At 35.0% G+C, this 21,962-nt stretch overlaps 3 protein-coding genes across 6 annotated transcripts; 2 read left to right on the plus strand and 1 right to left on the minus strand.

Moving 5' to 3' along the window:
• Window positions 1-9,829: 9,829 nt before the first annotated feature.
• Window positions 9,830-11,038, plus strand: LOC122306081 (ethylene-responsive transcription factor ERF020-like). Its single transcript, XM_043118462.1, has one exon. It carries the CDS (start codon window positions 10,043-10,045, stop codon window positions 10,556-10,558), a length of 516 nt encoding a protein of 171 aa, XP_042974396.1. The 5' UTR covers window positions 9,830-10,042; the 3' UTR covers window positions 10,559-11,038.
• Window positions 11,039-11,661: 623 nt separating this feature from the next.
• On the minus strand, window positions 11,662-14,497 carry LOC122306080 (11-beta-hydroxysteroid dehydrogenase B-like). Of its 2 annotated transcripts, XM_043118460.1 has the most exons (6): window positions 14,210-14,495; window positions 13,537-13,729; window positions 12,948-13,033; window positions 12,646-12,777; window positions 12,332-12,496; window positions 11,662-12,226 (listed from the first exon to the last, which is right to left on the minus strand). In XM_043118460.1, the coding sequence occupies exons 1-6, from the start codon at window positions 14,390-14,392 to the stop codon at window positions 11,900-11,902; spliced, it is 1,086 nt and encodes a 361-aa protein (XP_042974394.1). In that variant the 5' UTR covers window positions 14,393-14,495; the 3' UTR covers window positions 11,662-11,899. The 2 variants fall into 2 exon arrangements, with proteins under 2 accessions (XP_042974394.1, XP_042974395.1); XM_043118461.1 differs by lacking the exon at window positions 12,646-12,777 and having other exon boundaries at window positions 14,210-14,497.
• Window positions 14,498-15,752: 1,255 nt separating this feature from the next.
• On the plus strand, window positions 15,753-21,343 carry LOC122307382 (probable serine/threonine-protein kinase At1g09600). 3 transcript variants are annotated; one of them, XM_043120250.1, is made up of 9 exons: window positions 15,753-16,207; window positions 16,368-17,191; window positions 17,667-17,951; window positions 18,909-19,226; window positions 19,462-19,689; window positions 19,769-19,869; window positions 20,101-20,215; window positions 20,307-20,594; window positions 20,731-21,343. In XM_043120250.1, the coding sequence occupies exons 2-9, from the start codon at window positions 16,730-16,732 to the stop codon at window positions 20,896-20,898; spliced, it is 1,965 nt and encodes a 654-aa protein (XP_042976184.1). In that variant the 5' UTR covers window positions 15,753-16,207; window positions 16,368-16,729; the 3' UTR covers window positions 20,899-21,343. The 3 variants fall into 3 exon arrangements, with proteins under 3 accessions (XP_042976184.1, XP_042976182.1, XP_042976185.1); XM_043120248.1 differs by having other exon boundaries at window positions 15,753-17,191; XM_043120251.1 differs by having other exon boundaries at window positions 15,753-17,191; window positions 20,307-20,588.
• The last annotated feature ends 619 nt before the right edge of the window (window positions 21,344-21,962 follow it).

Consider the following 21,962-nt stretch of genomic DNA (forward strand, 5'->3'; position numbering starts at 1 on the left):
TCTAAATCAGATGTGAGGAATATTTTCAATTCTTTTTATAGTTTGGTGTTTACACAGTTTAAAGCAAAAATTCAGTGTGTAAGAACTGATAATGGTCTAGAGTTTAACATGTTAGACTTCTTTTTTTCAAAAGGAATTATCCATAAAAAATCTTGTGTGGAAACACCACAACAAAATTCCATAGTAGAACGCAAACACCAACATCTTCTCAATGTAGCTAGAGCTTTGAGGTTTCAATCAAATGTGCCTTTGAATTTCTGGGGTGAATGTATACTCACAGCCACATATATAATAAATAGGATTCCTTATCCTCTTTTAAATAATCAGTCACCTCATGAAGTTTTATATGGAAATATTCCTTCATATACAAGCTTGAAAGTTTTTGGTTCATTATGTTATGCTTCAACTCTTACTCAAAACAGATCCAAGTTTGATTCTAGAGCCAGAAAATGTATATTCATAGGATATCCTTTCGGTACAAAAGGATACAAATTATTTGATTTTGAGAAAAATACATTCCCCATTTCTAGAGATGTTGTGTTTCATGAAACAGTTTTTCCATTTTTTTCTGACCTTAAATCCTCTTCTGATTCATCTCAAGTTGTAATACCCAAGTACATTCCAGAAACAATATCTGCTACAAACAGACAGCCCACACCTCATTCTGAAACAGTATCTCAACTTGAGCTTACCATCATGGATTTACCAAACACTGTTTCTCCAAACATACCAAACCAATTCAATATTCAAGATGAAACTCAATTTCCTCACTTGAGAAAATCTACTCGACAGCATAAAGCTCCTAAATATTTGCAAAATTATCATTGTCATCTTGCAACCTCTACCTCCAACACATCTCCTGAAGGTATGCTCTGTAAGCAAGTAAGTATTCCTTACAACATTTTTGATTTTATATCTTACTCAAAATTGTCATCCTCACATCGTGCCTTCAGCATATCCATTTCATCTCAAATAGAACCAGAATTTTATCATCAAGCTGTCTATCACCCTCATTGGAGAGAAGCTATGTCCCTTGAACTAGCTGCTCTAGAATCAAATCACACCTGGACACTCACTGAACTCCCACCAAATAAAATTCTAATTGGTTGTAAGTGGGCTTATAAAATTAAATATAAGGCTGATGGTTCCATTGAGAGATATAAGGCAAGACTAGTAGCAAAAGGATATACTCAAGGAGAGGGTCTTGATTTTTTTGAAACTTTTCTCCTGTTGCAAAAATGGTGACAGTAAGGTGTTTCTTATCATTAGCTGCAATACATGGTTGGCATCTTATTCATCTTGATGTTAACAATGCATTTCTATATGGAGACTTAGATGAGGATGTTTACATGAAGTTACCACCTGGATATCTTCGAAAGGGGGACACTAGAGTGTGTAAATTGCAGAAATCACTCTATGGCCTGAAACAGGCATCTAGACAGTGGAATTCCAAATTCACAGCGGCCTTACTTCAACTTGGTTTTCAGCAGTCCAAGTCAGACTACTCCTTATTCACAAGGCAAAATGGCGCTGAATTTGTTGCTTTATTAGTATATGTAGATGATATACTTTTAGCTAGCAGCAACATGACAACTGTAGAATCAATTAAAACTGCTCTTAATGATCAGTTTAAATTGAAGGATCTTGGACCTGTCAAGTATTTTTTAGGTATGGAAATTGCTAGAAGTAAACAAGGCATTTCCATATGTCAAAGAAAGTATGCTTTAAAGCTGATAGATAGTGCTGGTTTACTTGGTTCCAAACCAGTAAATTTTCCTATGGATACTCACTGTAAGCTCAGCAAGGAAGATCGGGAGCTAATAGAAGACAGTACAAGTTATAGAAAACTTATTGGAAGATTATTGTATCTTACCAATACACGGCCAGACATCACTTTTTCTGTGCATCATCTCAACCAGTTTCTTGATCAACCTCGAGTGCCACACATGCAAGCTGCTATGAGAATTCTGAAATACATTAAAAAGGCTCCAGGACAAGGACTTTTTTTCTTAGCATCCTTTTCCATTCAATTAAAAGCCTTTGCTGACTCAGATTGGGCTAGTTGCCCTGACACAAGAAGATCAGTTTTTGGTTTCTGTGTGTTCATTGGAGATTCATTTGTGTATTGGAAATCAAAGAAGCAGAAAATTGTGTCCAGGTCATCTGCTGAAGTCGAATATAGGTCCATGGCATGTGCAGTATGTGAAATCACTTGGATTACTTCTTTACTTTCAGACTTACATCAAACACTTTCCAAGTATTTACTATTGTTCTGTGATAACCAAGCTGCTTTATATATTGCTGCTAACCCAGTGTTTCATGAAAGAACAAAGCATATTGAGTTAGATTGTCACCTCATAAGAGAGAAAATACAAGCTGGCATCATTCGAACTTTACATGTCTCTTCAGCTCATCAAGTTGCAGACATTCTAACTAAACCATTGGATTTTAATTCTTTCTTTTCTCTTTTGTCCAAGATGAATGTACATAATATATGCAATTCATCTTGAGGGGGACTATTAAGTAACTAGTTCAGTTCTGTTAGTTAGTTACGTTGTATTAAGTAACTAGTTCAGTTCTGTTAGTTAGTTACGTTGTATTAAATAACTAGTTCAGTTCTGTTAATTAGTTACGTTGACTATGATGTATTTACCTTTATAGCCTTCAATATTTTACATGTATAAATGCAGAGTTGTAACTCCAAATAATACACAAATCAGATTTTCTCTTCTCAGTCGATGACTTTACTTCATATCTTTCTAAGTTGTAACAAAATGCACTAGCATATACGTTGGCAAGGTTGGCTTAAGAGGGTTGCACGTCTCATTGGAATTCTTATGCAGATTTGCCATGGAGGCTATGGGGTGTTGTAAAAATAGATAAGCTTGGTCTTCCATATATCCGTAATGGTTAATTCATTTGTTTGATTTCGTGTAATTTGGTTTTCTGTAAATGTTTATATCATATATTTCATTATTTTCTAAGGTTTGAGAATAATGTTTATGATAAGTGGAAAGTCTTGTAATTACGGTTTTCTTCCGCCAAATGTGAGGATTTTTCAATAAAGTCTAGAGATTATGTTCTCCTAAAAAAAAAAGTACTCATGTCAGTTTATGAGTTATTTGTATATAATTATTTTGTAACTAAAGTATTCCTCTAATAGAGTACATAGCTCATTACTTTGCTATCTTTAATTTGTTGGATTCTAATGAAAATAAGAATTAGGAAAAAAATGCCTATAAAATTAGCTTCTCTCTTTTTTATTTTTATTCTTGAGTTGAAATATTGGATACGTGACCGGGAGTTACCAAGCATTAATTTAGTAGACACCCTTTTGTTTTGCGTGCTTAAAAATGGTAATATTTTACTATTTTTATCTTATTTTTATTCTGCTATGTAAGATGTGACATATTTATCATTATTAAATGATAAAGAATGATCTAATAAAACTCATCCAATGATAATAAATGTACTATATCTTACATAGTATGATGAGAGTGAAGTCTTAATGTAGTGTAATAGAATTTTACTACTTTTAAAATTACTATATATATATATATATATTTGCGTACCTATGGTATATTATAACTCACTCGGTTGGAGTAAACGCACATGACTCATAGTGCATTTGTGAAAGGGATTAAGCACTAGAAAGAAAAAATTGAATTTTGAAGAAACACTGTTCTTCATCTACCATCATTTCTTAGTCCTCGCAAAGTAATTGGCACGTGTTTTTTTTTTAACGTAATCAATACTTTCATATGTTTCACGTGCTTTCACTCCTTGACTCAAAAAAGGAGTCTCTCGCTAAGTGCGTTCGTAGTGGTGTCCACGAAACACTTTCTTTGCATGACTCTACGAGTAGTCATCAAGGCATTGAAAATCAAAGAGAATATTAGTGATGCTTGTTGCATCTTATATCGACGTTTCCCACTATATAATGGAAAGAGGGAATAAAACTAATTTGTCTTAATTTTTATTTCTTGGTTGCTAAGTGATGAGGGAATAAGGAAAATAACACGAAGGAAATATATTTCACTATACAATGATGTCTTCTGCATACCATACTATTAATCTCCAAGTAAAGAGACATCCAAAGAAAATTAACCTCAAGTGAGTAATCTTAGTTGTAACAAAGAGTATATAAAACGCCATACATTTTATTTAAAAAAGAGTGAAATTTATTATTAATTTTTTTTAGGATTGTTACATATACAAAGAGATTACATAAAAGTAAACCTACAAACTAATATCGCTTTATGTAATGCGTTAGAGCTACTTTACATCAAAAATAATTTTACAATCTGACATATTACATCAAGTTATATCAGTTTATAAATTTATTTTTATATAATCCATTTATAATTAAAATATTTCTTATTTTTTATATAAATTTATATACTTCACAATTATATTTAATATTATTCATTCTGTTAAAGCAATTTTATTCATAAAATAGAAAGTGGAACGGATATATCATTTCCTCTTGAAAAAAATTGAGAAAAAAAAGTGTCAAATCAGCATTTTAGCATAGAAGGCATAAAAAAGCTAGTGGTGTCATAGAGACATTACTACTCTTTTTTTCTTTTCTTTTTTATTTTTTATTTTTACAATTACCTCTCTCTCCCGTAAATACCTTCCCATTGCCCCACTCGATTTTTGGAGCCAAAGCACCAACCTCCCTCCCCTCCTCGCCAGTCACAGTAGTATCTATCTTTGTTTATTTATGTCATTTTTCTGTTGTTGTTGTTGGTTTTTTTTTTTTTTTTTTTTTTGGTGTTTTTTAGTTAGCACCATCACTTACTGATCTACTATCTTCTGATGATCAATCATCAAAGGCCGACATGCGCCCCTCAACCAGCTTCCCCAAGTGCTGATCGTCCTGTTAGCGAAAGAAATCCACTCTTTTGTGCAGTTCGTTATGCTCATGTGTGGCTTATGCCGTGAGTGAGATCCACGCGTCGCCTTATTTTGGGGAGTTTTTTTCCACCACGCGCAACAGGTTCGGGACCAGCACTTTTGAATCTTCCAGATCCAACTATTTTTCTCTCTCCAGTTGTGATGCATGGCCTACATGTGCTGCCACCGCTAGTGTTGGCCATTCGCCAGTGATTCGTTATAGTGTTTGATTGCTACGCTATGTTCCAGCTTTTCCTAATCCAAGATCGAGTAAAAGTAGATGTGATAGTTTTTTCCGGTCAGTCCAGACCAACAAGTTGAAGCACACTCCTCTATATTGTGGCTTCCAGCTGCAATTTTATAGTATGTTCATTCGACTATATTAAAACATTCACCAAGAGGTCTTCCCTTTTGAGAATTGGGTGAGAGCCATTTGTTTGGCTACGATCATCTGTTTTATTTTTTTTTTTGTTTTTGTGTTGTAATGTGTGTTAGCTTTGAGAAAGCTGTAGGAGACTCCTACCCTATCGAACTTATATATTGTATCCACTTGTTTATCTATAAATACCTTACTTGATGAGGAAAAAAAAAAAAAAACTAGTGGTGTCACAGCTAAGCCAAAAAGAGGGTCATGTTTTCGTTTGACTAATATGCAGTGATGGAAGCCAGTCTAGGCTGTTTCCTGCCTGGGAACAAATAATATTGGATACGATCGTTTTTGATAAACGAGAGCATGCTCATCCAAGCTTTAGTAGCTTTATCAGGAGTGATGGAGCTGCTTTCTTATCCGAAATGAAATCCAATATAATTTCTTTAAGACATAAAGGCATATTGATCAATGACCACGCAGCACTAATGACCTATGGAGCTCAGGGTAAGGTACGTTATCCTATCTAGGAATTAGATGGAACCCCATCGAAGCGTGATCTAGACCATTGGGGCCGGGAAGAAAAATGTAGGTGCACTATATATTTATGCCAATTACTGTTCAATTGCCACATACTGATATTGAGTCAGTTTGATAGGTATGATATGTTTTTCTGTTATTGTGAGATTGAGATCTTCTCAAGTTATCATTTGCATTTGAGAAACTCAAGTGAAAAAAGAACTAAACATGATAAGAATTTAATTATATAATAATTAATATTATAAAATTTATTTCATATTCTTATTTTTCTCATACTTAGATCTCTTAACGTTTCACAATACCGATCATTCTGTTTTAATTATGTATGATATTGCAAATCGAACGATAATGCAAAAGCTTGAATTATAAAGTAGATATGACGATGGGCCTGGTGTGTTACTTTACTTGGGCAAGTACTGAGTTTACCTTTTAGGGAATCGATGGGTACGAGTGTCCTCCGCTAAAGTGACTACTGTGCTACATGCCTCGCCGCACCCCCCCCCCCCAAACAAAAAAAAACTTCAAAATTTGTTGAAAATGTACTTTTATAAAGTAGACTATATAAAAATTAGTATTTGACCCACTCAAAATTACATTTTTGTAACTTGGCCCTCAAATTAGATTTTCTGGTTCCGCCTATGGCTACATGCCATCTGGATTGTAGAAAACAATAAGCATGATTCAAAGCATCATCAAATATCTCATGTGACTTGTATCGAAGCTCACTATTCATCGCTCATTATTTATAGAAAAATATTTTAGTCACAAAATACTTATGATCTTATAGAGAAGTACTTTCTCCTGCCTCTCCCTCTCAAATTATTATTCATAACAATTTTCATAAAATTATATTTATATATGGTGTAGTAATTAAATATATATATATATATATATATATATATTTATATATAAAGCAACTGTCTTCAATAATTTAGTATATTAACAGATTTGAGAAAAAATAACTGACTCCAATAAATTATGTATGACACTAATTAAGGGCACGTGCACCTCATGGTATAATAATCAGTATTTTTAAAAGTGAACAACTTGGAATATTTGAAATAACTTTTTCTTGGTAATGAATGGAAGGTCCAAGGTTGAAATTATAATCGTTCTTTTGTGGCTGCAGCTAGCAGTCTTTGCCATATATAGTTCTTTGACAAACGGTATTAGTCTAAATAGTACAATTTTTTTTTTTTTTTTTAACATTGACTATTTGAATAAGGTCTCAATAAAAATTTTATATAGTTTTTTTTCTTTCTATCCAATATATAATTACTGAAGCGTCATTTAAATTCCTGCCTAGATAGACCCATATTGATACAGAGTAAAAGGCATGTACAATGAGCCTTTTAGCACAAGAAACCTACAAGAATACGGTAAGTACTCTAGGTTCACAAGATCATATCGCTCATGATAATATTATTTTGATAACCTACCTTACTAACAATACATACTACTGGGGAAACAGCCAGATACTCGAGAAATTATCTCCCGAGATGGCAAATCGTTTTTCTTGAAATCATATCACAAAAATATGATGATTAGGACTCCGAAATTTGAAGAAAAATATACCATTCTTATCCGGCATCAATTCACCCCTTTAATATAAGGGATCAATATATAAACACTGGTGCATCAGGCACACCAGGTCACTTTTTCTTTTTTGTTGTAGGTCATTGATCGAGATCAATTGGTGGCCAGTGAAAAATGCCATCGGTAATTATCATGATCAATCGTTACTCCATCGATAGACTTCGATGCTTAAAGACATTATTATAAGAAAAATAGACTTTTACGATCAATTTACGATCAATTTAATTGTTAATAGTCTTTTCATTACTATAAATTAGTCACAATTGTCCATTTTTCTTATAGTGCGAGACTTTTTGATAGAAAATATTGATTAGCGTGTATGCTGCCTAGTATTTTATATTCTATTGGTGGCCATATATATTGATTATTTAAAATTGTATACTGTAGGTTGATTCTTAATTAAGTCTACAACGATCGATGGAAATATTTATGAACAAGTAAACGGAATCTATTTATAGAAAAAACTACTATGCCGACCTTTAGAGATCGCTCCATTTGACTATTCAGTAAATTTTGCTTTTTTATTTAACAATTAAGGAAATGGTTTTTAATATATTGATATATATTTTTTTATTTTTTAAATATATTAAAAAATGATAAAAAAATGAATAAAAAATAAAATAAAAATAAAAAATAAATTTTATACTAACAGTCATTTGCAGCGCGGCAGACTAGCTCGACTCATATATATATATATATATATAAACCTATTTTTTACTATACTTGATAAGTAACTAATAAATGGTCAAAGTATTATTATCCTAGTATGTAATTTTTTTTGTTGTCTTAGTTCTCAATACGTATTCTTTTCTTTTTTCTTTTTTTCTTTTTTTTTTTCAAAACTTAAAATATACCATTTTACAGATTATCATGTCAAGCGGCCCCTAGAAGAAAAATAAAAACGATTATATATATATTGCTATATATTTCAAACAAGAAAGAAAGAAAAAAATTATAACTATTAATACATTAATTAATGATAATGACGAGTCTGATTATAATATTGATGATAATGACGAAGATGACGACGGTCTTACTGATTTCGATTATAATAATATTAAAATCATGATAAATAGAATTAGTCAAAGGTCGCTGGAAAACCCACCGACCGATGGGCTTTCTTTCTTTGGCGCGCGCGTGCATGTACGTACATTTATAATATTTTATTAACCATGACACGTGATTTGGCCTGGCATCTGAATTAAATTTTATATATTAATGCTCATACTGCGTATGATGAGAAGTGACGTACTCTCTATATATGGATATAGCATATATGCATGCTGATCTGGTCAAACTCAGTTCCTAATTTGGTATAGATATTAATGAGTTAAAAGGGTAGGTTTGATAATTTAAAATTTTAATTTAATTTTAAAATTTTTATTTTATTATTATAATTTTTTTAAATTTTTATACAAAATATAATAAATTAATTAATTTTTTTAAATTTTAATATAATTTTTTTTAAATCTTAAAATAATAATAATATTAAAAATTAATATTTTAAACTTTTATCCCAATTTAAAATTCTTTTTTTCTACCCCAATCCTTCCTAAAAGTTGGGTCAAAGTACTACTGCATGTACGAGAAACACGTCCGAGACACACCGGATTTTGATGCATTAATTGATCTCTGTGACACCAGCATCCTCGTCATCATGCTTGACCCAAAAAAAAAAAAATTTAATTTTTTTACTTAATAATTAAGTAAATATTTTTAAATAATATTATAATTTTTTTTAAAAAAAAATTTCTTTAATAATATTAAAAAAATACATCTAAATAAATATAAAAAAAATATTTTCATTTTACACTAACTGTAGCTCCCAGCTCCCGTAATCGTCCCAAAGCACAATATCTTTAATATATAAAAGAGACATGATTGATTGAATTCCTAACGGCATCATTTATTAGATAGAGAATTAGCCATGTCGACAATATATATATATATTATATAGAACTAACGTAAGAATCAAATTTAATGTAGGAATCATACTATGAATAAGTCATTCATAAACACATAAAATAATTATATTCTTACGGATGATTTAATAAAATTTTATAAGAACAATATGTTTGATGCAACAATAGTTACTAATAAATGAATTTTATAAAAATAAATTTATAAATTAATATAATTTAATACGACATATTAATATACACATAAGTCACTTACAAATAATTTAATTATCTATAAATCTATTTTTATAAAATTATTGCATTTCTCGTAAATTTCTTTTTTTCGAATTGAAAATATCAACTACTAGATCTACGTGTCCCTGTACGTGCTTTCTAGATCCTCCGTCGACAGGGCGTGGCATAAATTCTCCAACACGTTTTATAAAATTAAAGTCTTGCTGTTATCATTAATACCGACCAACTTGCAACAAAGCAGTCAAACCTAAATCCACCGTCTGTTTTTCCTTACTGAACCCAGCCCATCCTTCACCCTTGACCTTTGAAAATCTTGACTCCTCTCGTATGGTCTCCACCATTCCTTTGCATAAATCCCTCTGACTTTCCATTTATTCAACCTATATATACTGCAACCTCTTCAATTTTCTTTCGTCAATAGCTTATTCTAGGAAGATTGCTGATCCGGCCTGAACTTGCATGCTGGACTGCTTCCTAATTTGCCAGCATGAGTTGTTCCGAAGAGAGTGGTGCTAGAACTGGTGCGAGCACATCTCAGCAGAAGATCAAATACAAGGGAGTGCGCCAAAGGAAATGGGGCAAGTGGGTCTCCGAAATCAGAGTCCCCGGCTCCCAAGAACGCCTCTGGCTCGGCTCCTTCGCCACACCCGAGGCTGCTGCGGTGGCTCGCGATGTTGCTTATTATTGCCTGCGCGGATCATCGACGTTGGACAACCTCAACTTCCCACTTACGTTGCCTTCTGGTGTCCGGCCCGGCATGTCGCCGAGATCGGTCCAGAAAGCGGCCTCCGACGCTGGTCTGGCTATCGATGCACAGTTTATCACAAACAAGTTGCCCGAAAATGAAGTACTGAAGGATGATAAAAGTGGTCATGTAGGCGCTCATGGCTTGCAGACGGAGTGTTGGGAGTTCGCGGGAGACAATTGTGGAACATGGGAAGGCAGCGAGTTGAAAGAAGGAGATGATCAGGCTTTCAGCATATGCGTCGAAGATTATATTTAAGCAGTAGTACCGGTTTTTTATACGTGCATGGCTTTTAAATTCCGTGTATATAAATATGATCCGTTAACCAGCTCGAATGCTAATATGCCCTCACAACCTGAAAGGATATTAAAAGTTGACAAAAATGGGCCTGTATGCCCTTAGAAGGTAATAGATGCCCTAACCAGCTTTTCTCTTGTTGGTCTGTGGTTCTTTGTTGTTGGTTTCTGGCTTTAGATTAAAAGGTCCTTTTTACACTTGGGTTTGGGTTTTGGGTGTTTCATGTAGCACTCAAGTGTCTGATTTGTTCCACGGTTTTCTTCTGTGTGAGGGTTTTTTTTTAATAAATTTGGAGACGGGTATGTGACCCAACCTCTTTTTAAAAAAAAGAAAAGAATGCTAATATGCCCTCATATCAAGCACGTCTTTTTGTATATGTAAGTTGATGATCGATACATAAATTTTTATAGACTCAAAACCAACGGCCAGTTTTATGGACTTTGTTTTGGAGAAGCTTTCCTTAATGAGTTCAATCCGTAGAGATCTAGCAATATTTGTCTGCAAGGCCATTAAGTACTATTTGCATTTTTCTGATCCCATTTTTCGTTTTAAAAATATTGCAAACAGCAGGTTATAAGAATGGATATAACAATAGAAACCATCTGGAGCATTAAATAGAAACCATTTTAGAACATCAATCCACTCAAAAATCCAATTTTATTTTTTTTAAAAAAAAAAAATAGATGAGAAAAAATGAATTTAATAATTTAATTTCCATTGAAATAATGACTGGAGTTTTGACTTTTGAATTGATCAGGCTTCAATGGTCCACCTCATCCAGTACTGACCCATGATAATTAAGCTGTGGTTTGGATGCCATGCACCATTTATTGTTTTGACCAAGGTAATCAACTAATCAACTAAAAGCTAGTGCTACCCACAAAAAGTAAAATCTCATTTTTTTCCACTCTTGCAACTTGCTGCTGATTCACTTCTCCTACGGTCCTACTTTTAGAATCGGTCCAAGTCAATCTTTACCACAGTTCTTTCAACATCATCCCCCTGGCCATGTGTCATTGCGGCAACTTAAAGAAACTTCAAAAATTTATTCTTACAATCAGATATGCGCCTTGAACTTATTCCAGATCTTTTAAAGCTGAAATAGCCAGCTAGTACATACAGAAGTTGATTAAATTCTCTCTAACCTGAAAAGAGTCGTAAGGGGGGGCTTTTATTGTTTATTGAACAAAGTATAGACATGTCTCTCATCAGTCTCAAATTTTCAGCAAGACAGCTAGAGAACACAGCAAAGCACACAAAATATCGGTATAACACGATCTACAGGGGAGATCAGTATTATTTTCATTCCCATTTTGGCTGCTGCAGGGGACTGAGTTGGGAGTAGTGGGTGGGACTAGCAAGAAGTTTCTTAGGAGAGGGGCTCATCTCCAATAAAGGCTTTCCAGTGTACTCCAAAAGGGGCCTTCCGGTGCCCAAAAGAGAAGTTCTTCTCGCGCCATGGGTGGCAAGAAGAAACCGGAGCGTCCAATTGAGAACGTTGGGTGCAAAAACCCTGAAAAGAAGGAATATATCATACCAGCTTGGATACTTGACATATGCATCCCCTCGGCAAGCCCCGGATACGATTAACCTCGCGTAGTCCTCTATAGGTCCCACAGTTACATTTACCTAAAACAGAAACATGCATTGAAGGTCTAGGATGGCAGAATTTCATTCTTGAATACAGAGTACGTAACTTGGTGGAGATATGAAATCCATTAATGAAAAGCTTACTTCTCTTTCTTCCTTCCATTGCATCTCTGCACCCTCCTCTAGCATGAACTTGCCTCCGGTCACTTCACTTCCAATCCAACCATGTGTTGCAATTGTTATTCCAACATCATCTTTCACTTCGAATCTCAGTGTTTCGTAGAAGTTTACAAGAGCAGCCTTAGCTGCCTAGTGATTAAAAAAGAAAATCAATTAATTATACTCTAAAAGAGACATAAATATCCAATTAATTGTGCTCGAGAAAATTAACAAAAGAAACAAGTATTCATCTAACAAAAATGTCAAACAAGCCAATTGGTTCAGTCATCTCTACTCACAGCATATAAACTCATCCTTGGCAGAGGTAACCAGGTTTCCACCGATGCATTAACAACGATTCGACCATTACTCTGTTGTAGGTAAGGTAAAGCAACAGATGTTGGGTATACATTTCCCCAAAAATTTATGTCCTGAGAACAAAAAATATCCCATATTGGTGATTGAAAACAAAAGTGCATTCTGTATCAAAAGTATTTTTTTTTTCCAACCAATATTAATTACTAGCTAGTGACAAGCCTAGAACAGTCTTAAGACGACTTCACTTACTTTCCTAACTACTCATGCAACTTGTAATCCTTACCAGCAAAAGGGGAAACACGGACGTATCGGTGACTTCTTCAAAGTAGAATGTATGTCCCAAACTGGCTGTATTTACAAGATGGTCGACTGCAGAATTGGAGATAAAATGATAATATTAGAGAACCGAAATAAAAAGAGAAGGCAACAGTAATTTTCGAAGAAAGTGGGATCTAACACAAGTTTATCTATTATGTCAAATATTTTGGGTTGGTGGGGTGGTGGGTTGGGAGGGGGGGGGGGGGGGGGGGGGGGGGGGTTTGTTGTTATGACACAAGAACTTATCCCTTCCGGATAAGGTGGGATTCCATTCATTACTTTCCCATACTACTCCTGATATTACAATGTAGTTGTTAACCAACATGTTGGTTATTTTCTTTCTTCACCATGCAAGCATTTAAAAGAGAGCATGGAAAATTGCAAGTCTGCCTAGCGCGCACGATTGTTGGTGTACTGCAATTAGTTGTTTCATCTGCAGGAATGCAATGCACTCTAGTTGCTGGAGTTGTAGTTGTAGTGCAGATACAAACTTGTTTTATTAAGAGTCAAGTAGCGTCAAAATGAATCCAAGAGTATTTGGGGGTGAGACATACGACGCCCATAGAAGTTTATTGTGTCATTAACGAATCTCCTGCAATCTTCTTCCTTGACAACATCTGCAGCTATAACTGTGACATGCTTTGCACCCATATCCCTTGCATTCTGACCGACCACTCGAAGCCTCTGCTCTCTCCTTGCCACCAATACTAGATTTGCTCTCCTCTTCGCATATTCGTATGCAATTTGCTGCACTCACAGATGGCCAAATATAGCCTGACCGTTAGTCCGTGTCTGAATTAACAAGGAAAATGATTTGTACGTGGAAGTTAGCGCAACAGCACGACAACTGTTCCTACTCCAAATTTCATCATCAAATCAAACGGGAGCAACTTCTAGTAATTGAATTGTTCTCACAGCCTCACAGGAAGTTCATGACTGTCTCATTTTGAAGCCTAGTTGAGTGATTTCGGGATATTCATTTTCAACCGTCGGTCTCACGTATTTTAATCATGTTGTCTATGCATTTTCTCATTTTATTTATTCAACTATCGTCTCATCTCTATTAAATAAGTGAAGTTATAGTATCAATAATTAAATTTTTATAAGGACGTGCTGGAAACATAAGATTCCCACTTTAGATTATAATAGCATTAAGTATAAAGACAATTAAAAACAAGGAAAGCGATATGATTATCCGAATAAAAAACTGAGAAAAGGGAGACTTACCTCCCCTATTCCAGAAGAAGCTCCAGTGATTATAACCACTTTATCTTCCATATTTTCACTGTAGAAAGAGCTATAAAGCCACTCACAGGCATTGATGAAACACAGGGTTGGCCATGAGAAGGCTAGTATCACAAAGCTTGCTGGAGGCACTACCCAATTCAAGATAGAGTTAAAGAAATCCATCCCCAAAAAGCTTCCTGCAAAAATGCTAAGAGTAGTAAAGAGATTTGCTTGATCTGGTTCTGCAGTTCAAACATAAGAAATTACAGAAAGGAAAGAAAGAAAGAAAGAAAGAAAGAACGAAAGGAGATAAGAAAGGAGGGCTTTGGGTTTGACATGTAGTGCTAGCTGATCGACACCATGATTACATGCATGAGGGCTGTGAACACACGTGTTGTTCACAAGCTTATGATGCGACGAATGGAAGACATTTTTGGATTTTCTTGCATGAATACTTCTGCTGAACTCGGTAAGACTGAAACAGTGAAGCTATTTTGTCGAATTTCGACACCAAGTTATCAACACCTGTCCATTTGAGTGACTCTTTTCCTTTCTGTTTTTATTGATTTTTAATTAGATATTGACCCTGATATGTTTTTCCATGTCTTGATAAAGTAGAGATATTTCATAGATGTAAAGTGTCAGAGATGTGCCAATATCGTTCTTCAACTGCGCTAATGGATACAGTAACTTACAACTTTAACCTCTGATTTATTACTACGAAGAAATTACACATGTATTAAAATTAAAGATTGTGCTACAGGTACAGTTGGTGGCTCCCATTAAGTTAAAAAAAATTTTTATTTTTTTAAATTATTTTTTAATATTTTTCAATATTTTAAAAAAATATAAAAAAATTTAATGAATTTATTTATTTACTCATATGTATATATCTGATGAATAGAAAAATTTATTAAGATGTGGTTTGGATAATGAAATGAGATTAAATATTTTTAAATAAAAATTAAATAAAATATTAATTATTATTATTATTATTTTTAATTAAAAAATCAAATGATTTATTATATTTATATGAAAATTTGTGAAATTATAATAATAAGATTAAATTGATTGATTAAAAAAAAAAAAAAAGAGCTTGCCAGCGGTGCAGACTGCAGCCCAATCAATGAGTTTAATTATTTATTTAAAAAAAGAGTTTAATTATTTATTCATACAATTTTTAAGGAAATTTACAATTTTCTTTTTATAAAAAAATTTAGTGTGGTGGAGCTTATCTGTCAAGGCGTACATGGGTACTGCTTCGCACGTCTTCATGCTCTCTCTCTTCCTCATAAATTTTGTTCCTTTTATTTGGAAAAAATTTTCATAACCTCTCAACGCTCCACTTCATATTTTTTTTTAATTTTTATTATTTTATATTTTATTAAATATTTAATATATAAATAATAAATAAAAAATTAAATTAATTTTTAAAAAATAAATTTAAAAATAAATATTAAAATATATTAAAAAATTTTAAAAAATAAAATATAAAATGTTGAAAGGATGTGTAGCATTCCCATATTATTTCCCCTGTAATATATGCATGTTCTGGCAGGTCTCAGGCCCTCTCTCTCTCTCCCTCTCTCTCTCTCTCTCTCTCTCGGAGAGCTGGGTCCGGCGGTCCGCCAAACAACCTCCATGCTGTCAAGTCCCAAAAAGCTCTGGTCTTTCGCATTTCTAGCTTAACCTACCCCTTGCAAAACTCTCTCTCTCTCTCACGACCCACGTTGCAAATCACTGACTCAGAAAAATATTCAATTCCCTTATTTTTTCCATTTTTAAAAATTTTAAGAGTTTCTACTAATGTCCTCTGCTTCCTTCCATCTCTAATCTCCGATTATACAAAAGGAGAAAAGAAATTAGATTTGACTCTTTTGATTGATTGTTCAACTGAAATAAAGCGGAAAAGGGCTGCCAACTAGAAACTCCCGCGCACGAAGAGCATTTATCTTTTTTACTTTTTATTCTCTTTTGGGTTGTGTGCGGGAATTTCTGGTATGGTTTTTTCGTGTTCAAGTTTTTTCGTTTGAAATTATCTTCCTGTTTGTTGCTTTTTTATCGTAAAAAGAAAGTTTCAAATTTTGCAGTTTCTGTAACATTCTTAATCACATTTTATCCTTTTGTTTACTTACCTTTCCACCCCTGTTTTCGTTAGAGATTGAAACTTTGCAATTTGGGCATCTAAATTCGGAGCATTTTCAGTTAGAAGAGACTTCCGGGACTTGTGCTGCAATTTCATTTATTGTGAATTTTCAGGAAAGGTTAATCAAAATGCAGAGCAATCATAAATAAGAATTTATGATTGCAAAAGGAATAAGAATTTTGAGTCTTTTTCTAATACGATTGATGATTTGGTTGAGTTTTGGAGCACCCAGATAGAGAATTTGAGAAGATACGATTGGCAGAAACTAGAAGCTCTGAGTTTCCTAAGAAAATTGCAGGTTTTCTGTTTTGTTTGATGGTTACATATTTGCAAAGGGGTGGCTGTACATATTTAGAACATCGCGAGGGGAGAATATGGGCAGCATTTGCTCCAAAGGATCCTCAGACAACGAAAAACTTGACGAGTATGAGAGAGAGAAAGAGCTTAACAAGTCTTCGGTTAACTCGGTGGCTCCCGCTTCCTCAAAAAGGGGGGAGTTTTTCGTAGATGGAGTTGGTGGTGGAGGGCTTGATGGCTCATTGCGTCCGATGGTTAGGACAACCTCTCAAGCGAGTTTGGGGTTCCTAATTGCAGCAAGCAATGAAGAGAAGAAAAGTATGGTTGTGGAAAGACCAACCAATGGTCATATACGGGCCACAACGGATATGGGATCGAGTGGAGGTCATCCGGAGATGTCTAGGATCGGTAGCACGCCCCGTGGTGCTAAAGGGGAGAAAGATTTAGCGCGATGGCCGTCTTGGTTGACTTCCGTTGCTGGAGATGCCGTCAAAGGGTTGGTGCCACGACGAGCAGAGTCATTTGAGAAGTTGGACAAGGTTGGTTCTAATTTTCTTGGTTCTTTTTTTTTCTCTTTATTGCGGCCTTGGCCTTTTTTATATGCCGCTGATATGAGTAAAATCTTGTCTTGAATAGTGAACACAGTCTTTGTTTGTTGTCATCAGTGGCTGCTTTCTTGAGATATCTTTGCTCTCTGTTTCAAAATATTTCGTTGTTTGGTATTGGATCAAGTCCTCCGTGGACCTGCCAATGTCGCATGAACCACGAGTTGGGAACCAATAAGAATTCTACACATTTATCATATATCGATATCATTTTCTTTCAAGTGCATGGAATGTTTGAGGAATGGTATCTGTTAGGAGTGTAATACACTGAACTGAAGAAAGAAAAACATATTGGTAGAACAGGACCATAAATGAAAATCTTGATATGCTATTTTGGACATAAATCTTAAGGATTTATTAAACATTGAGCATGTATAAATTTCGATATGTTAATTAACATGTGATGCAGATTGGACAAGGAACTTACAGCAATGTATATAAAGCTCGTGACCTTGAAACTGGCAAAATTGTCGCATTGAAGAAAGTTCGATTTGTCAACATGGATCCAGAAAGTGTCCGTTTCATGGCTAGGGAAATTCATGTTCTGCGTAAACTTGATCATCCAAATGTTATGAAGCTTGAGGGACTAGTTACTTCAAGGATGTCAAGCACCTTGTACCTTGTCTTTGAGTACATGGAACACGATCTTGCTGGGCTTGCAGCTACACGTGGCATCAAGTTTACCGAACCACAGGTACCTTTGCTTCCATCTTTCACTTTTAAAAATTTGAGTTGGAATTGACATAACCATAAAAAAAACTATCACGATATTTCGTGGTTTTGATTGTATTTATTTTGCCTTAGGCATTGTTTCACTATTATTCAAGATACTTAGCTGTTGGCGTTGTCCTTTTCTCCTGGCCATTTGATTTGTTCTTTGAATTATTCATGGACTATTTGTTAGCCAATCAATGGTAGACATATCAATGATATCATCATTCATTAAGATCTTTCCCCATCTCTTATTAAACAATCAAAAACCGTTTGATGAGTTTATTTTAAAAGGCAAAAATAAAAAAGCGATACACTCAGCAAATGGAATTCAAAGGAAAAATCTTCTTGCAAGCGGACTTTGTGCACCAATTCACGCATTGATATTGATATGTAATTTATATGATTGATGAAATGATGTGAATTGAAGATAGAATAATTTTTATGAGATAGGAGATCTTTTCTTCTCTCAATTTTTTTTTTTATATTTTTTTAAATAAAAAAGATTATCGGTGTGTGAATTGGTATACAAACTCTGCTTGTATCTAGCAAAACTCATTGGCAAAACCGTAAAAAACTGCAGCAATATTTTGTGGTTTTGATTGTATTTATTTTGCCTCAGGCAGTTGTTTCACTATCATTCAAGGTAATTAGCTGTTGGTATTGTCCTTTTCTCCTGGCCATTTGATTCGTTCTTTGAATCATTCATGGACTAAAATCATTTGTGGATGCAAAATAAATAAAAATATTGGGTATTAAAAAAATGAATTATGGGTATCTCTACTGTACACCAAACTGTACACCTATTTGGTTCAATGAATTTTCATGGACAGAAAAAATTGAACTGAAGTTTCCTTTTTTGTGCTTATTCCATTAAAACCACACATTTCTTTACTTGCAATGATGTTAGTAAATGGGTATTTATGTGCCGCGCTTGCAGATTAAATGTTATATGCAACAATTACTTCGAGGACTTGAGCACTGCCATAGTCGTGGTGTCCTGCACCGAGACATCAAGGGTTCAAATCTTTTGATAGACAATAACGGAGTACTTAAGATTGGAGACTTTGGCCTGGCTACCTTTTATGAGCCTGATCAAAAGCAGCCATTGACTAGTCGTGTTGTGACTCTGTGGTATAGAGCTCCTGAGCTTTTGCTTGGTGATACAGAATATGGAGCTGCTATTGATCTGTGGAGCACTGGTTGCATCCTTGCAGAACTATTTGCTGGGAAGCCTATTATGCCAGGGAGAACGGAGGTAGTCTCTTTTATGTTTTAGTTTTTTGGGCCTTATGGATACTTTGAGGGTGTGATGAACATTTCCATTTATGCTCATTGTGTCATTTCGTACTTTAAATACATATGCCTTCTAATCAACGTTTAAAACTTAGATCATACTCTAGTTTTTCAGAACCTGGGCTAATATATTAAGCGTCGTCTCTACCTTCAATTATTTTTAACTTATGGGCACAAACCATCCCAACTATCATCAGGTGGAACAAATGCACAAGATTTTTAAGCTTTGTGGGTCACCCTCTGAGGACTACTGGCAGAGATCCAGATTGCCTCATGCAACTAGTTTCAAACCTCAACGCCAATACAAGAGTTGTGTTGCTGAGACATTCAAAGACTTCCCTTCTTCAGCTTTAGCGCTTGTTGATAATCTTCTTTCAGTAGAACCAGAGAACCGTGTATCGGCTGCTTCTGCACTAAGAAGCGAGGTAACCTTTTACTAACTTCATTTATGGTTTTGTCGTAATTATTGGGTATAGTTGTATAAGTTTTACTTTTCCATTTCAGTTCTTCGAAACAGAGCCCCTACCTGATGACCCTTCAAATTTACCAAAATATCCTCCAAGCAAGGAGTTTGATGCCAAGCTTCGAGATGAGGAAGCAAGAAGGTGTGCTATTGGGGCCTCTCTCTCTCTCTCTCTGGTTCAGAAGCAGAAAGAAAATGGTTTATTCATTCATCCATAAATAGCTCAAGCTTTGGATGGACTTGTTAAATATATACTTCCTCTGGCTTGACAATGCCATAATCTTGGCCTCCTTTTTTGTCTCCTTATTTCCTGAAGGTAATGTGATCAAGTTTATTCGGACTTTGTGATAAATTTCCTCTCTTTTGATTTCAGGCAAAAGGCTGAAACTGTAAAAGGTCATGGTTCAGAATATGTTAGAAGGGGTCCAGGAAATACCAAGATAGTGCCAACGCCAGAATTCAATGCCCGGGGTGATATTTCTTTTAAGGTACTACTTTAGGTCTTGAAAGACTCCTGTTTATGATCCTTTTACTTCCCATTTCTGCCTTCCACTCATATGGGAAACATAAACATGTCAGAGACAGTCAAATACCAAAATCTCAAGTCAGAAGTACGATCCCCTGGAGGATTGTGGGTCTGGGTTCCGGATGGAGCCACCTAGAGGAGCGAGCCAGAATGGCTTCTCTCATTCTAATTCAACGGTACACCATAATGCAGTAGGATCATCATGGAATAAGATGCCAACCGCTACGAGGAGCAATGGTGAGTCAAAGATGCAGGGGTCTCACATGCCCCAGGCAACCCCAGACCCATCCAACTCTTCTCTAAAGAAGGATGAAGGAATGTCTGCAAAAGAACCTGTAATGGTCTCTTTCCAATATTGTCTATTACCTATTTTTCACGGTTTTGTTATTTTCCAAATTGTCATTTCCTTCCGTTCATATATCTTCTGATGTTTACTCGCTTCTGTGCATTTAATGGCAATCACTCCAATAATTACAGGGATATGTACCAAAGAAGAATAGAATCCACTACTCTGGACCATTGATGCCTGCTGGGGGAAACATTGAAGACATGCTCAAAGAGCATGAGAGAAAAATCCAACAGGCAGTACGTAAAGCGCGCCTTGACAAGACGAGGACCAATAAAAACTATGATAATGACCACTGAAGAAATGTTCGGTGACTTCCAAAATCTGAAACTAGAACCTGGCTGTTGTGCTGACTGGTTACTGCAACCTGCAACCCGGCAGGAAGCTTCTTTGGTTTAGTGTCAGATAATATGCCATGGTGGAGGTTTAACCAAGAATGAGGTGATTATAGTTGGGCCCCCTCCCTCCTCTCCTCTCCGAAAAAGACAGAAAACCGAAAAAGAAGGAAAAAAGTACGGAGAAAAAAAAGGAAGGCAATTCTGGTGGTTTTTGTTACTAAAGTTGTCAAGTTGGGCATTTATTCGGTTGCTCAGAGAGTCTGGGTAGGTTGTTGCTTTGTATAGCGGAAATGGTTTAATCAATAGAAGTCCGTCAGTACATATGTATACCCGGGATCATATTCGATCTCCTTGTTTTAATTGTACTCACAGAATGGAAATATACTGTCGACAATCTCATGCATTAGTACCCAGCTTTCTCATGAGCAGTAAATCTTAGAACAGAGCTATTCTGTTATTGCGCTAAAGCCCTTTTGAAGGAAAAAGAGAGAGAAAATTCCTCAAGTTCATGTTCAATAGTCAATATGGGGATATCGGGAAATAGCTTAAAGGGATAATATATCTGAAACTGGGAAAGAAAATTGCAAAATCTAACTAGGTATACGTCAATGGAGAGGATGGAATGGTGAAATTTTGCACAAAGTTATAGGCTCTCGCATTGATGTTTACAAATGATTGCAGATATTACTTGAAGTCGACGAGGTTGGTCAGTGACAATAATCCCTACATTCGATTCATGTATTTCAAATTCTAGGCCAGTTTTTCCTACTTGACTTCTGCATCATTAGCAATGCTGCGTTCCTTCACATGATCCTACAGGGAAAGAGGTGCTCATTTCGTACCAAGTTTATCATTTGCTATCATATTAAGGCTGGATCAAACTCGTTGAATTGTGATTGAATTTATCAAAGGGATCGCTATAACGCAGTGTGCTCCAGAATATGATTTGTAATTGCTTAATTTATTATCAATGAGGTACCTAGTGTCAATATGCAATATATATATATAGATACCCTAATTAAAAA

Source organism: Carya illinoinensis, chromosome 4 (assembly GCF_018687715.1).
Source record: "Carya illinoinensis cultivar Pawnee chromosome 4, C.illinoinensisPawnee_v1, whole genome shotgun sequence".
Taxonomy (NCBI): domain Eukaryota; kingdom Viridiplantae; phylum Streptophyta; class Magnoliopsida; order Fagales; family Juglandaceae; genus Carya; species Carya illinoinensis.

Bases quoted from the DNA above. Each gene is read 5' to 3' on its own strand.
- LOC122306081 (XM_043118462.1), top strand. From the start codon at position 10,043: ATGAGTTGTTCCGAAGAGAGTGGTGCTAGAACTGGTGCGAGCACATCT.
- LOC122306080 (XM_043118460.1), bottom strand. From the start codon at position 14,392: ATGGATTTCTTTAACTCTATCTTGAATTGGGTAGTGCCTCCAGCAAGC. The intron at 12,778-12,947 runs GTAAGGATTACA...TTTTGTTCTCAG, and splicing joins CCGTGTTTCCCCTTTTGCTG to GACATAAATTTTTGGGGAAA. The intron at 12,497-12,645 runs GTGAGTAGAGAT...TTTAATCACTAG, and splicing joins CAAGGATGAGTTTATATGCT to GCAGCTAAGGCTGCTCTTGT.
- LOC122307382 (XM_043120248.1), top strand. From the start codon at position 16,730: ATGGGCAGCATTTGCTCCAAAGGATCCTCAGACAACGAAAAACTTGAC. The intron at 17,952-18,908 runs GTACCTTTGCTT...CCGCGCTTGCAG, and splicing joins TCAAGTTTACCGAACCACAG to ATTAAATGTTATATGCAACA. The intron at 19,690-19,768 runs GTAACCTTTTAC...TTTCCATTTCAG, and splicing joins CTTCTGCACTAAGAAGCGAG to TTCTTCGAAACAGAGCCCCT.